The following is a 14,271-nucleotide window of genomic DNA, read 5'->3' as shown; positions in this document are numbered from 1 at the left end:
ATATTGTTTTATTGCTTTCTCATAAATCTAAAAGGGTGAAGGAGCTCTGCTGGAACATTACAGACTCCCCACGGTCTTTCTGCAGAGAGGAGATGTAATGCACATTACACCGAAATGTGTTTTGGCTTGTGAAGGCAGAGCTTTGCGATGGGAAACAGTGGCAGCCTCATCTGTGCATCTGCTCCTTAGCTTTGGGCTGAGGTCCTGAAGCTGGGTACAGTGCTGTGGTTGGGAGCTGCCATCTGTGTGTTGTGTCCCCTCTGGTACATGTGTTCCCTATGTGACAAAGTTCCCCGCTGCTGGAAAAGTGACCGTTTATCTTTGTTCTTCTAAGTTTTTATTTTTTTCTGTTTCTTTTCATTCTTCAGCTATGAATCCCCAAATATTGCCTTACGCTGTGGAATTATGCTGAGAGAGTGCATCCGGCATGAACCCTTGGCCAAAATCATACTTTTTTCCGAACAGTTCAGAGACTTTTTTAAATATGTGGAAATGTCAACATTTGATATAGCTTCTGATGCCTTTGCTACATTCAAGGTAAATTATTCAATACCTGCATCATAGCATTGTGTCAAAAATGGCATTCCATCAGTAGTCAGCACTGAATGTTGTGTTGCCTTTAAATTGGGTGGCTTTTTTTATTGTTCAGTAAAGGATATAATTATTCCTTGGTCTGTTTGTAACAGGATTCACAGCAGTGATCAAGCCCGCAAAGAATCTTTAATTCAAGATGGATTTACATTTCACTAATGTTCTTCATCTTGATAACCCAAGGTCTTTTATGCAGCCATTTAACACACAAATTAATCATGCATTACATATCGTTCTTGTAAAATGCATAACCTTTTTCTCTCCCTACCTTCCCCCGGAGACAAAACCACTACCCATCATGACCACAACCAGTAAATAGAAGGAATTATTTAAAACTCACTTTTGAAACCCTTGTAATTTTTGCTGTCCCTTCCGAGTACAGCAGTCAAGTTTAGATTAAAGCTGTGCCTGCTGATTGTTTTACAACGTATTTGTATGCTTACTTTTGTGGCCCGTGGTTTAATGTAAGGACCATACTGCTAAGAGCTAAGTAGGTGTAAGCACTGTGTAGACTCTGTATAGAGTCTCTGTGCTGTATTAAAAAGGAAGTTGGATAAAGCTTTCTAAATTTCTTGGGGTTGGTATGTGACCATCACTTTTCCTGCAAGGTGCTAGTATAGTCTTTGAGCAAAATTTGGTGCCTATGAGCTTAATGTACAGGGAATATTGTTTAAATTCTTTTTCAGAAGTAAATTAAGCTGGGGAAAATTCTTTTCAGGTAAAGCCTTTTCTAAATATAGACATAACTCCTTTTTTCCTCTATCATTGAGTTCCTTGCTGTCATAGAAACAAGTTGTTCCTTCTTTTCTCTCAAAGCTAATTAGAAACATGATTAGATAGACCTTAGGAATAACTATAAGGAAAGTTAGGAGTTCAGCTCAGCAATTCAACACATATTGAAATTTGGCCTTGTTTTTAACTAACCTACTGAATGGGGTAAAGATTTGCAGAATGGAGAAAACGTTGCATTCTTCAGTAATGAGCTGAGCAGGATTAACAATTGAAACCACCCGTTAATCAACAGCAGCATCTTTCCATTATTTTAAGTTGCACTATTGTGGTGTTCATTTGGTAAATGTTATGAAAGTGGAAGTCACACAGAAACACAGACAAGTACACTGTAGGACTATATAGGAATGCAACATAACTGAGACATTTAAATCCTCTGTCTCTGGCTTTTTACCCTGTGCTCGGAAGAGTATTTGTCTCTGGTCAGCAAAAGAGCTCCTGGACTCTGTTCCCAGCTTGACAGAACAGATTTGCATTTTTTTCCCCAGGTCCTGCTTTGAGCAGGACAGCAGAGTGTGTGATTGGTGATGGACAGTCTTCAGCCCAGCCAGGAGGCAGGATGGGGACAAGGGTCAGTTAAGCTGTGGCAGGGACCGCAGACTGCTGCGACACTCCCCCCAAAAGAGGGATTGATGTTGTTCACAGATCTACAGCTGTGGAACTTACTTCTGTCCCCTGTGATCTGAGTGTATTTTTAGCAGGATTTAAAAATAGGATTCTACATCCTCATGTGCACTGAAAAGAGAGGAGTATGAGGGCAGTTCATCCTCAGACATAGGGCAGAAATTGCCTTTTAAAATGCTTGGGGAAAATCTACAAACTGCCTTTTTAAAAAATTGCCTCTCATTTTAAATCACCTGACCTGATTCGTGGTCAGTTCTGGAAATAAACCAGCTGTTCATCTCATCTCCTTTTTGTCTGTTACTCTGAAGAGCTGGAGCAGCAAGAAGCGATGTGGAAGCAACTGAATCATGAAATATGGAGCTACTTCATTTCTAATACTGTAAAAATAAGTGCTATGATTGCTTGCTGGCTGGATTACTGAGCTCGTGTTCTTGGTTCTGTTTCCCCTGTGTTGGGTTTGTAGTGTTGCCACCAGGGTGTCTTGGTTCAGAGCTGAAAGCCTTGGATAGTCTATGCACTAGGAGGGCTAATTAAATGTGCATTAAAGTCTGAGGATATTTATAGCAGGGAAGTATTGGAATTTGTGATGATCTGGAGATGTACTTCTTAATTAAATTCAGCCAGGTGCATTGCAGAGAGGAAACAGAGCTGCTAAAAATGCAGAGGAAAGCAGCTTGTGTTTAGAGATGCAGTCGGCTGTGGAGGGTACCAGCAGTGGGTGGAAAGAGTACTGATTGAATACTGCTGCTCCATGCTCTCTTGTGATTTTCTATGAAAAACTCATTTATGATTATATTCCATTTGTGCCCCCTATTGAAAAATGTTGTACTTGCCTCCTAAGTGCCCTGCATAAAAGCTTGTGAATCATGGTTGTTGCACTCAGCCTTTTAAACTACTATCATTGCAGTCCTGCTAAATAAATAAAGGAATGAATTAAAAACATCTACTGAATTTTATAGCAGTCTGCTTTCCTCTTATAATTGATGGTAAAAATAAATTAAAGGATTAGCATGTAAAGGATTTCTTTTATTTGTGATGCTGTAGAGGATGTGTCTGTGCATCTGCTTCAGCTACTCATCAGCTTCAGTCTCTTGACTGTGGCTAAGGAAACCAAGGAAAAGATGATAAAAAAGGTAACAACTGATTCACCAAAAAAAAAATCAACTTGAATGGACTTCATCAGGCATTTACTGTGATCAGTGTTATGTTTTGAAGGAGGCAGTAAGATAAAAATTAAATTTAAATGCCTCAAACTGGCCACTTCATTTCATAACTATTCACCCAGTAAAGAGACTTGATGTCTTCTGGAGCTGAACATTTGCATCTCTGTTGCTGAGCACCAGCACTCCCATTCTGTGGGAGAGGTTGCTTTAATTTAAATTTTAATTAGTTGGCCTTTTAGCAGCCAGCTGTCTAAAAGGTCTGCTACTGCTTGTGTCAGTAAGCCCACCTTGGGCAAAAAAAGAGCTGCAGAAGGGATTCATCCCACCTACCTGGGACCCGTTTCTGGGGAGGGCCTAGCTGTGGAGGGAGCCTGGATGACTAGCTTAGATTGCTGCCCAACTTTTAGGCTTTAAATAAATAAATGTATATAGAGAGTGGTTGAATTTGAGTCTGCCTTCTTGTATTCATTGGAGATGAGCAACAGCAGTTGATGAAGTTTAACATGATCTTCCAGCTGTGGGGTAGCATGTGGACCGCTTTTAGCTTTGGGGCAATAGCTGATCCCTCCATAAAGGGTTACTTTACCTTCTTCCTTTCCCACACCTCAGTTTATTGTAAGTACTGAGCACAATGACCATAAGAAAAGGTGAGAGGGAAAAGGAATATAAAGAGTTAGAGTAGTTTAATATTGATTCTGTTAGCATTCACTGAATTCTCCTTGAAATCCTAGTAAATGCACAATGCAGTTTTGTTTTTAAATGCTTTCTGTCTATAGAAATCTTGCTGGAAATACCCTCTAAAAGATCACCTGGTAAAAAATACTAAAAAACATTTGAGAATAAAGAGACAATCAAGTGAGCACACTCTCTCGGGTAACCTTTCTCTGTTCTTTATCAGGACCTGTTAACACGACACAAATTGTTGGTAGCAGAATTTCTGGAACAAAATTATGATGTGGTAAGTATAAATTATAGAAGATTTTTTAAAAAATCTGTTTGTGCTTATCAGGAAAAAGTGTGCTTTCAATAGCAGAGGGTTTCATGCTCCACATAAAATAGTCACATAGGACTGCAAAACTAAACTTTGCTTTTACTAAAGCAGAATCCTTGCGTGGCATTTGAATACAGGTACCCCCTCTGCACACACATGGGGACACACACCAAGGTTTCAGGAGAACCCATAGTTTAAAAGCAAGCTTTATTCCTCTCTGCATGCATCATATCCCCTCATATGTGAACGGAACTGTCAACTTTGTATGTAAATAGACCATGGGGAAAAAAAGCGTGTACATTTTAAAGAGTTTTGTGATATTCCAGCACCAATAGGGCCATGCCAGTGTCATTTATAATACTTTGTGACAGAAGAGAAGAGTTACTGGAAGAAGTTTTAGCATTACTGGAAAATTATGTACGTAGCTGGAGGACTGAGGTGTGAGTATTCCTCTTACCATCCTAAGGCAATTAGTCCCTTGGTTTGCTGCCATTTTTCACTTTGATTTTTTGGCTCTGTTTTGAACCAAATGTGGGTCAGAAAAATTCCACTGGAATCAACTAAAACTGGACTGATACGGATCACAGAATTAGACTACAGGTTATATTCTTATGTTACCTGAGGTATTCTTTATTTCATTGCCAAAGTGAAAAGGCTGAAGACTATTTCTTTCATTCTAGAGTTACTCAGAAGGTTAAATAAAGATCAGGCTTATTATTGCTGAGTCACAAATGCAGCTTAACCGGAGCAAAATTACGGTCTCTGCTAATCTTTTCTCTTAATAGTGAAGCACTGCACTGGAACAGTCCCCATTCTACATTTATTTAACATTTAAAATTTTTAAGTATAAATTGTGGAAGCAAGCATTTTTTTAGATGATTCTTGGACAGCAGTGTTGGGTTTTTTGCTTGTTTGGTAGATGCTTTGAACATATCATAGCCTTCTCTCAGTCTTCTTGACCACAAGATTCCCTTGGCCCAATCCTGCAAAAGCCAGCATGCACTTGACTCCCGGTGACCCTCGTTTTGCCAACCACTTCAACAAGTGAGGGTGCTGAAGGCTGGTGAGGTGACACCTCACAAAAGGAGCTTTTGGCATATGCCAGCGTGGGATGCACAGTCACCACTTTGGGGTATTGCGTTAAATTCCATGAGATGAGTGAGTGGGCGTTACGTGCTGGACCCATGTATCCTGGCAGCAGATTCACCCTCCTGTAAAGAAGGCTGTACGGGCACTGGCTTACTTCTGTCCTAGTTGGCTTGCACCAGCTCCTGTTACATCCAGTCCATATGTGGTATACCTCTCTGCAGTACTTGGAAGAGGACTGTTCCTGGGAGTTAATTCACTGTGTGATAACCAGCCAAGAAAAAAAGGCCACAAGAGCTGGGCCTGGCATTGCAATGAAGTGTTAGAGGGTGTCACTGCTGAGGCCTCTGCTGCTCTTCTGGGGTGGGAAGGACCGGGAGGAGGAATGATGGACATGAATGGGATGCATTTGTGTTTTCTTGTTACTCTAGATCTTTGAGGATTATGAAAAACTCCTTCATTCTGAGAATTATGTAACAAAGAGACAATCTTTGAAGGTAAAGTACAGTTTCTCAGCACTTTCCTTCTAAATTTGAACTCAGTGTTTTGCAGAATATCAAGATGCCATGCATGGCAATGGAGTAGCCACATAGTTTTTAACAAAAAAAAAAAAAAAGGAAATAACTGCTTGGGGATGCTTTTCTTAAAATACACAAGAGCTTGCTGAGAATTTTATTTCCTGGATCTCTGGTGAAGCATTGGGCTATTTCTATGGAACAAGCACTACCATTTTTCCTGTGACCTCAAATCTCTACTTTGGTTCAGAACATAGGTTAAAATCAACTTAAGGGTAACATGATAGTCTCTGTTTGTCCAGTGCTGCTTGCTGCTACACCACCAAGTCTGACATGACCTGTAGATGGGACCAGATAGGCATGTTAATGTAACATCCAAATGAAACGAAGGTGTCTTTGTGAGACAGCTGCACTATGCTTGCTTCTGTCCTAGCTGGCTCACCCCAGCTCCCACTACACCCAGCCTGTACGTGGGATTCCTCTCTGTAGTATTTAGAAGATGAGCATTACTGGGCATTAAGTAACTCACTGCATGATAACACATCTAGTTACTTTTTTTTTTTTTTTTTTAATAAAGGTAGTGACATTGAAACCTCTTAGGCAAGCATTAAATAAGTTGCTGCTTTCTTTGCATTCAAAAATAATGTGTTGAACTGAAAAAAAAATGTGCATTTTTTGTAATTTTGTCTATAGCTGCTGGGTGAATTGATTCTGGACCGACACAACTTTGCCATCATGACAAAATACATCAGCAAACCAGAAAATCTGAAGCTGATGATGAACTTGCTGCGAGATAAAAGCCCCAACATTCAGTTTGAAGCATTCCACGTGTTCAAGGTGAGCGAGTATAAGCTTTCTCTTTTCCTCATAAAAGTGTCTTTCAAGGTGGGCAAGAGAAAGCCCAGAAAATTAAGGCAAAGGTTGACATTTACAGTATTTCCAGCATTTGAGAATGTCTTAATTGAAAACCTGTCCGTCACTCAGCCTCTGATTTCTGTTTGCCTTTCTTCAGGTGAGATCTAAAGAAGCATAATTTTGGTTTGGGCTGAGGGTAGTCACTCAAGTAGCGATAAGGTGGATGATACAGGTAACAAAACACACGGCTTCTAGGTAGTATCCAGGGTACCTTCTCCCAACTCTTAGGTCATTTTACCATGCGATTCTGGGTAAAGGTTAAAAAAAGTCTTAAAGCTCTGTATTAAGACTAAAAGTAGATAACGCTGGCACTGTGTATCAGTGCAAACACAGTTTGCTTTTAAAGGTATTAAAAAGATGTGGTAAATCTGAGCTTGAAATTAATTTAATCCTTCCGTCCTTTTGTAGTGATCATTAATGTCCCTTTTTTCATGATGATTCATGTTAATAAGTGAAAAGTCCACCATTTTCCTGTCAAAAAATCCTCTGCTCTGGGACAGAGGGTGAGTTGGATTGTTATTATGCAAACCTACCTTTAATTTGGAATGAGCACATTAATTTCAAACTATGTAAATAGAGTTGTTAATGATTTTCAGAAGAGGAATATTGAGCCTGTAAGGATATCCTTCCCCAAGATGGTTAAGAAAGATACCAGATCACACCAAAAGGCATGCCATTGGAAAAAGGTTACATCACCCTCCACAAATTCAGGGTGACTCGTTGCATTTTGTACTTCTGCCATTTCTGATTTGGAAAAAAGCTTTCAGGTCTTCAGTGTGGGGGCATAGAGGATGTGCAGCTTCTCCAAAACGCTTTTCATTTAAAAAAAAAAAAAGGCTTCAAGGAGGATTTAAAAAAAAAAAAAAAAAAATCCCTTCCTGAAATAAGCAGCTTGGTAAGCTGTTCCCTTGCTGATTTCTTCCATAGTCAGCTGAACCACTGTGAGTAACTTCTGCTCCTCCTCCTTATCAGGAGGTATGTGGCTCCAAGATAAGCAAGCAGTCAGGCTCCAAACACTTTCAGCCTTTGAGATGCCTGTAGAGGGAAGGGATCAGATGATTGGTCTCTCTACCCACTTGGTGAATAAATGCCAGATTTTTATGTATGAAACGCACGAATTCCTGTTCCTGAATTAATGACGGGCATGGCCCAGGCCTTGGGAACAGCTGATTTTGCTTATTTTAAGAAGCATTTGAAAGGATTTGGAATAACTTGAAAGGATTCCAGTATGCAACCATGTCACACATTGCTGTTGCTCCCGTTCTGCCTTCCCATTCCTCCCTTCCTTTCCTTTTCCAGTACGTTGCGTCCCATTTCCAGTTAAAGTGGAGATACTGTGGGATCAGCCTTGCTTGACCACTTGCAATTGCCACCATGTGGACATAATGCTGAGGCCTTGGGCTACCCAGCAAAACAAACAGTGCACGGTGTCAACCCTGTGTCTCTTGAGTTCAAAGGGCCAAACTCTGTCCTCAGATACTAACCTCCATGGGATGTTGTTTTTTTCCAGTGGTACCTGTCAGCAGCATTTAAGTGGTGCCATGGCATTCCTCGTGCTATCTCACATGCACAGTCCTCATTGTGGGGAAATTGCAGACTCAGAGCAGAACCTGATCAGCTGGAAATAGCTCATTTATAATCAGCAGCAGCACACTAGAATAACGCTAGAGGTGCAGCAGAGCTCCCATTTAGGTCCTCACTAAGGATCTGGGTTAGCTGGATGTAGAAGCATTCAACTTCTCCCCAGTGGGCAGGGTAGTTACAGGGTATGTTATAGAAAATTGCATTGTGAATTAGCTTTGTAGAGCGGGCCATAGAAGATGGTTTTCCTCTGATTTCACTTCTTAAATTGAATTTTAACTTCTTGAGATCAACTGAAAGAAATCCTTAAAAATTTAAGAGAGTGGGGGAAAACACTACTGTCTGGTTGTACCCTGTTCTGCAGTGTCCCTGCCTTCTCTTTCTGGGTTAGTGTCCCTCAGCCCGCTTCTCTTGTCAGCTGTAATAATTCCATGCTAATGTAACTGGAAGAGGAATCTTGTCCTCAGCTTTTAATCTCATAAATTTTAAACTGTGCCTGCATTTTTAAGTTGTGCTTGCAAAATACCTGTGCAGTCTTGGTTGAAATTACAGTAGGCTAACCACAGTGATTTGAAATCAAAGGTCTGCTGAGAAGTGGATACTTGCTGCTCTGTCTGAGCTGCCAAAAAATTTGGATTTAAGTTACCTGATTTAGATGTTGCACCAGTTAGACACAGTTGAAATGAAAAAGTGCTTGTTTTGTAAGCATCCAGATTCCAATGCTCCCATGCCCCAGCTCACCTCAAAAAAGGCGTATGACTCTTACCTCCCTAAGGCAATTTCTAATTATTGAAGATTCAAAACGGTAAGACAGAGATTAAAATGATGAGCACTTCTAGTGCAAAAATATTTTGCAGAAACATTTCGTGGCTGAAAATGCCAATACCCCTTCAAGCTCTGAGAACATTTCACTCATCCAGGATGCTTTGGGTGGGAAACCGAAGACAAACAGAGCGCCCACTTACAGTGCCTCCTTCCATTCTCCATTGAGTAGATGCTTGATCTTCCTCCTAGCTCCAGCTCCTTCTCTTCCTTTTGCCTGAGCAAAATGGATCTTCTGCTTTGCGGCACCATCCTAAAGGCCTGTGGCTGCTTTGTAAAGCTGAATGTCCCAGACAATGTATGCATGAAGATTAGCCAGTATTTGATCATCAGGAAAAGCTAACACACCTCACCCCTTTCCTCCTCCTCCACAAATAATCCAATGGGGTCGCCCAGAGTTGTAGGCTTTGAGAGTCACCGTCTCTTCTCTGCATTGATTTCAGTGGAGAGTTCTCAGTCTTGAGCATACACACTCTGAGGACCAAATATTGGGAAGGGCTGTCCACCTCCTGTGATGCATTTGTGACAGTTATTAGTGGAGCCTGCTTTCAGTTTGCCTGTAGGGGAGATGAAATCTTGCAGGTGTACACAGACGTGGTGCAGGTATTCCTTTCACCTTATGCATTTACAAATAAAGGGTAATAACAACTCCTCGTGGCTTTCACATAAATAATTAGATTATTTTGAGGAAATCACCCTGTAGCGGTGAATTGGGATTATGCAACTTTCTTGTTCTTAAGCAGACATTTAGCAAGATATATTTTACTGTTTAAATCTAAAAATAGAATGGGTACGCTGTGTTTTGTGACCTTAGTTTCATTTTTCCATTCTCTTTCGTGCACATTACAGAGCTATATCCTGCAGCTTGCTCTGCAAATGGTCTCACACAATTTGACCGTACTGAGTTTCCTCTTGGTACGAAGCTGAAACCATGTTTGTGGGGATGTGTCCTCTCTGTTTCTTAGCTGGAGAGTTTAAGGGGCAAGAAGTGTTATGCGATGCTTATAGCGCAATGCAACATGAACCATAAGGCACTTCTGTGTGTCGTTTCCTGACACAGTAAGATTGTGCGTGATCCCAGAGTGAGTCTTCAAATACCCAATCCAGGGTATCCAACCTCTGTAATCACTTTTGCTCTACTGTAGTCCCAGAGGGTGGTGATACCTGGTTATTAATTGTAAGGAAACAAGATCAAATTCTCTAATCTTGGTATTTGTTTGAAAAAATACAGTGTATGACTTTTAATAGAGAAGAGCACAGTTCCACTTTGCACAACTTTTGAAGCTTCAGAGTTGATTTTCATTCCAGGCCTTTTGCAAATATTCACAAAATGGAACTGTGCTGAAACAGCTAGTTTTAGAGTTGGAATTCTAATCACAGAATCACACAGAGTCATTAAGGTTGGAAAAGACCTTTAAGATCATCAAGTCCAACCATCAACCCAACACCACCATGCTCACTAAACCATATCCTGAAGAGCCACGTCCACACGTTTTTTGAGCACTTCCAGTGATGTTGACTCTACCACCTCCCTGGGCAGCCTGTTCCAATGCTCGACCACTCTCTCCATAAAGAAATTTTTCCTAATATCTAATCTAAACCTCCCCTGGCGCAACTTGAGGCTGTCTCCTCTCATCCTATCGCTAGTTACTTGGGAGAAGGGACCAACACCCACCTCGCCACAACCCCCTTATGAGTACTCTCTTTATTTTGGGTCTCTGTTCTCTCTTGCCTATCAGAATTAAGTACTCTAGAACATGCAACCTTTCATAATAAAACCACAGATGAACTTAAGATCTCTGTGAAGTGTTTTAGCTTCAGTTAAACTTCATCTTACTAGAAACATTCCTGATGATAGCATTAATAATGATTTCTGTTTTCAGGGATTTATCTCCTCCTCTGTGACAATACAGAGTTCTGAACAAGGGAGGCTCTTTTATAAGTAAAGTATCATGGTGGTCCTAATCCTGGGCTTTGTGAAGCTGATTAGTTGATATGGCAGAATTGACTTTGTTTGCTTATCCAAGTATTGAATAACATTTCAGGGATTTTCTGTTCCTTTAACATTCTCTCTTTATGAGTCCCTGTTGACACTGAGCAAGACTGACACTCAAGATGATCTCCGTTTGCATGTTCAGTTTGACAGTTTTGCAAGGGGGAGATATAATCTATAAATAATCAAGCAGGAAGATAAACAGGATGTGATGTCTTCTATTAAACTAAAAGTTATTTAATTATTTGCTATGGTAATACCAGTTGTAGGACCAATATAAAATGCTGGTATTTACTAGGTTTACCACTAAAACCTTCCAGTTCTGTTTGCAGACCAGATAGCTTTTACAAGAAGAATGATTTAGATTTTTTGAGAGTCAGCCTTCAGCCATCCTTACAAGCAGGCCTAATATTCATTGAAGGAAGATGTTCAGCACTTCAAGGACAGGCCTTCTTTAATGGACCCCATTTGCACCGTAATTAGATTATTTCTAAAAATGTGGGTCCTGGGTTTCCTTCTCCTGGTCACAGTGGGAACTGAACTCCCCAAATTAAAAACTTTTAATGAAGATCTGTAACGGTTACTTTCCTCATCCCTGCCCCGAGGCTTACATACTGCTTTTCCCAAAGGAAGCTTGTCCACATGACTGGGGGCTTATCACAGTCCAAATCCTGGAAGTATCCAGCCTCCATCAGCGTGGTGACCTGCTGTAGGTCAGCACATGGGGAGCTGCATCATGGGGCTGCTCCAGCTGAGAGCATGAACTGCCGCAGTCTCAGCCAGAGCCAAACGTTCGTACCCACGAGATTTCAAGATTCGTGTTCCGTAGATAAGGCACAGCCTGGAAAGCTGTAAAGTATGTTCAGTAGTGATTTACATCCCCAAACCCTTTATTTCCCAGTCTAAGGGGAACCAGTGCATCGATAGCAGCTTATCAAGGTTATTTGCAAAGGAGGGGATATTGCTTTCAGATGCTGCAAGCAGTGACAGAAAAATCAGCTATTGACAGTCCATCAAGTGTAGTGAGAGCTGTGAACTAGCTGTCTGACCCACTGATAGATGTGTCCCTGGGAAGATGTTGCACTTGGAGCATCATGCAAGAAAGCTGTTATTTTACAGTGGTTGCTCTGATGTGGATCCTCTGACGGGAGTTGGGGCTGTTGGTGATACTCTTGAGAAGTTTTAGCTGGCACGTAGGCATAAAAGGAAATTATTTGAGATTATAGCTCAGGGTAATCAGAGAAAGGCAATGTGGAAGCCTGTGCAAGGACAGTGTGAATAACTGCAGATACTATACTGTCGCAGGGAACATGGCCTGGCCACTAGATCGTGGAAAGCTTTGTAAAAGACTTGGGGCCTGGGAGCGTTCACCCAGTGTGGCAGAGGTTGCAGCTCTTTTCCCAGAGCAGAGGGAAAAGTGCCTTGAAGCAGGGACTCCTAGGAGCAACCTGAGGAGGAGGGATCCAGAGGAGACAAAAGCACAGGCAGGGATTAGGGCTCTTACAGCATCAGGATGCCAGGGTTTAAAAGTAGATGCTTTGCCTCACTTTTATGGAATAAAAAAAAATGTCTTACCTCCCTGTCTGGGCAGAAGTACTTGGTGTGGCACTGCTGATGTGTGCTGAGCCCCATTCTTTCCACACATTCCCCCCGTTTGGCATTTTCCACACCACTTGTATGTGTGGAACATATACGCACACTATCCCCTAGTTGGGAAGTACAAAGCCTAATGGTGGGTCCAGTCTGAATCCTGTCACAGGTGTTACCAGGTGTTGCTTCTGGGGGCAACTGGCTGTAACACCACCCCCCAGGACGGTGGGTGCGTGTTCCTCATCATGGAACACAGCACCTTCCTGCGCAGCTGGATGTGGCCCAGGTTTTCATGTGGGCACAATCTCAGCGGAGGTAAATGAACCTGCAGAAGAGCCGCAGGTCTGGAGCCAGTGGCTCCGGAGCTGGGTGAGTGGTGGTGCCGCCTGCGCTCGGCCGGACAGCACGCCATTCTGTACTGTCAGTAAATGTTTGTTTTCATTCTGGTTTGAACAGGCTTGGAGGGAAACTGGATGTTTTCCAGTCCTGTCCATCCTTAATTTTTTCTCATTGGGTAGAGAGTAACTCGAGTTATTTATGTTGTTGCACAAGGGCTTGGGCGGTGTTTTGTTGACCAGCCATAGTAACCTCGGTGTGAGCCAGATGTGGGAGCTCCTCCCGGGGTGGCCAGGGGTGTGCTGCGTGTGTGTTCCTGCTGCTGGCCCCTTGTGACTGATGTCTGCAGAGCCTCTATCTCCATGGCACCCTGAGGTCCCTGGGATGAGCTTGTCACTGCTGGCCTTTACAACTGGCTGTAAATTTCCTGTCATCAGCCGGTGTGTAAGACAGAGAAAATGTTAAAGAAACAGTGTTGTGGAGTAGGGGGTAGTGTTCAGAGCCAGAAAACTGCAGATTTAAGCTTTACAGGAGGAAAAATCAGAGCATGGCTAGGTTTATCCTTAAACATTACTATTTGAGAAGACCAGTAAGCCCACAGCACTGGGCTGGCTGCGGCAGGTGAGTATCTGTGTCTCACATCGCCTCCCTGCGTTGCCACCCTCCTCTGCTCGGCGAGGGCAGCGAAGGCACCGGGCACACCACGGTGCTCCTGTTCCTGCTCCTGCTGCTGGAAATTTCCATGCTCCCATGGATGGATTAGGCAAGGGGAAGTGGAGCCTCTGACATATTTTTCCAAACTACAACAAAGCTGGCAAGTCTAATTTTAGGCCAGGTTTAGTATGGAAATGGTATCAATACTGACACAAAGCTTTTCCATTCTCCTGATAATTAATTTCTGTGTAGTTAAGTCTTGCATGTGGAAGAGGCTGAGAATTGATAGCCTGCTCTCAATAGCTGCATTTATAGTCAAACTCTGTATCAACAAAGAGCAAAATTAAAGGCAAGCGATACCATGTACATGCATAGCTTTGCCTCAATTTGCTGTTGAACCAACATGTTTGTAACTCCTCTTTCTGTGCCTTGGGACAAGGTGTGTAGCAGCAGAGTGTCTCCTTGCCAGCCTTCAGCTGACTTGTTAGAAAATAACTTACGGGTATGTTGTGACTGATGTTCCTCTCTCTCCCTCTCTCTTTCCCACCCCCCCTCCCCCCCGCCTGGTTTTGTTTGCATGTTAGGTTTTTGTGGCTAGTCCAAACAAAACACAGCCTATTG

At 42.2% G+C, this 14,271-nt stretch overlaps 1 protein-coding gene across 1 annotated transcript in view; it reads left to right on the top strand.

Moving 5' to 3' along the window:
• Window positions 1–334: 334 nt before the first annotated feature.
• LOC104616968 (calcium-binding protein 39-like) overlaps window positions 335–14,271 on the top strand; it is a gene marked incomplete at its 5' end in the record, with an annotated part of 14,102 nt that continues 165 nt past the window's right edge. Inside the window, 5 exon segments of the mRNA XM_010282154.1 lie at window positions 335–537; window positions 4,066–4,125; window positions 5,676–5,741; window positions 6,453–6,596; window positions 14,235–14,271. The exon segment at window positions 14,235–14,271 is cut by the window's right edge and continues 20 nt beyond it. Coding sequence (XP_010280456.1) covers window positions 335–537; window positions 4,066–4,125; window positions 5,676–5,741; window positions 6,453–6,596; window positions 14,235–14,271 — 510 coding nt within the window.

Source organism: Phaethon lepturus, unplaced genomic scaffold (assembly GCF_000687285.1).
Source record: "Phaethon lepturus isolate BGI_N335 unplaced genomic scaffold, ASM68728v1 scaffold51472, whole genome shotgun sequence".
In the NCBI taxonomy this organism is placed as follows: domain Eukaryota; kingdom Metazoa; phylum Chordata; class Aves; order Phaethontiformes; family Phaethontidae; genus Phaethon; species Phaethon lepturus.
Note: the sequence above shows the minus strand (reverse complement) of the source record. Positions and strands in the feature narration are given on the sequence as shown.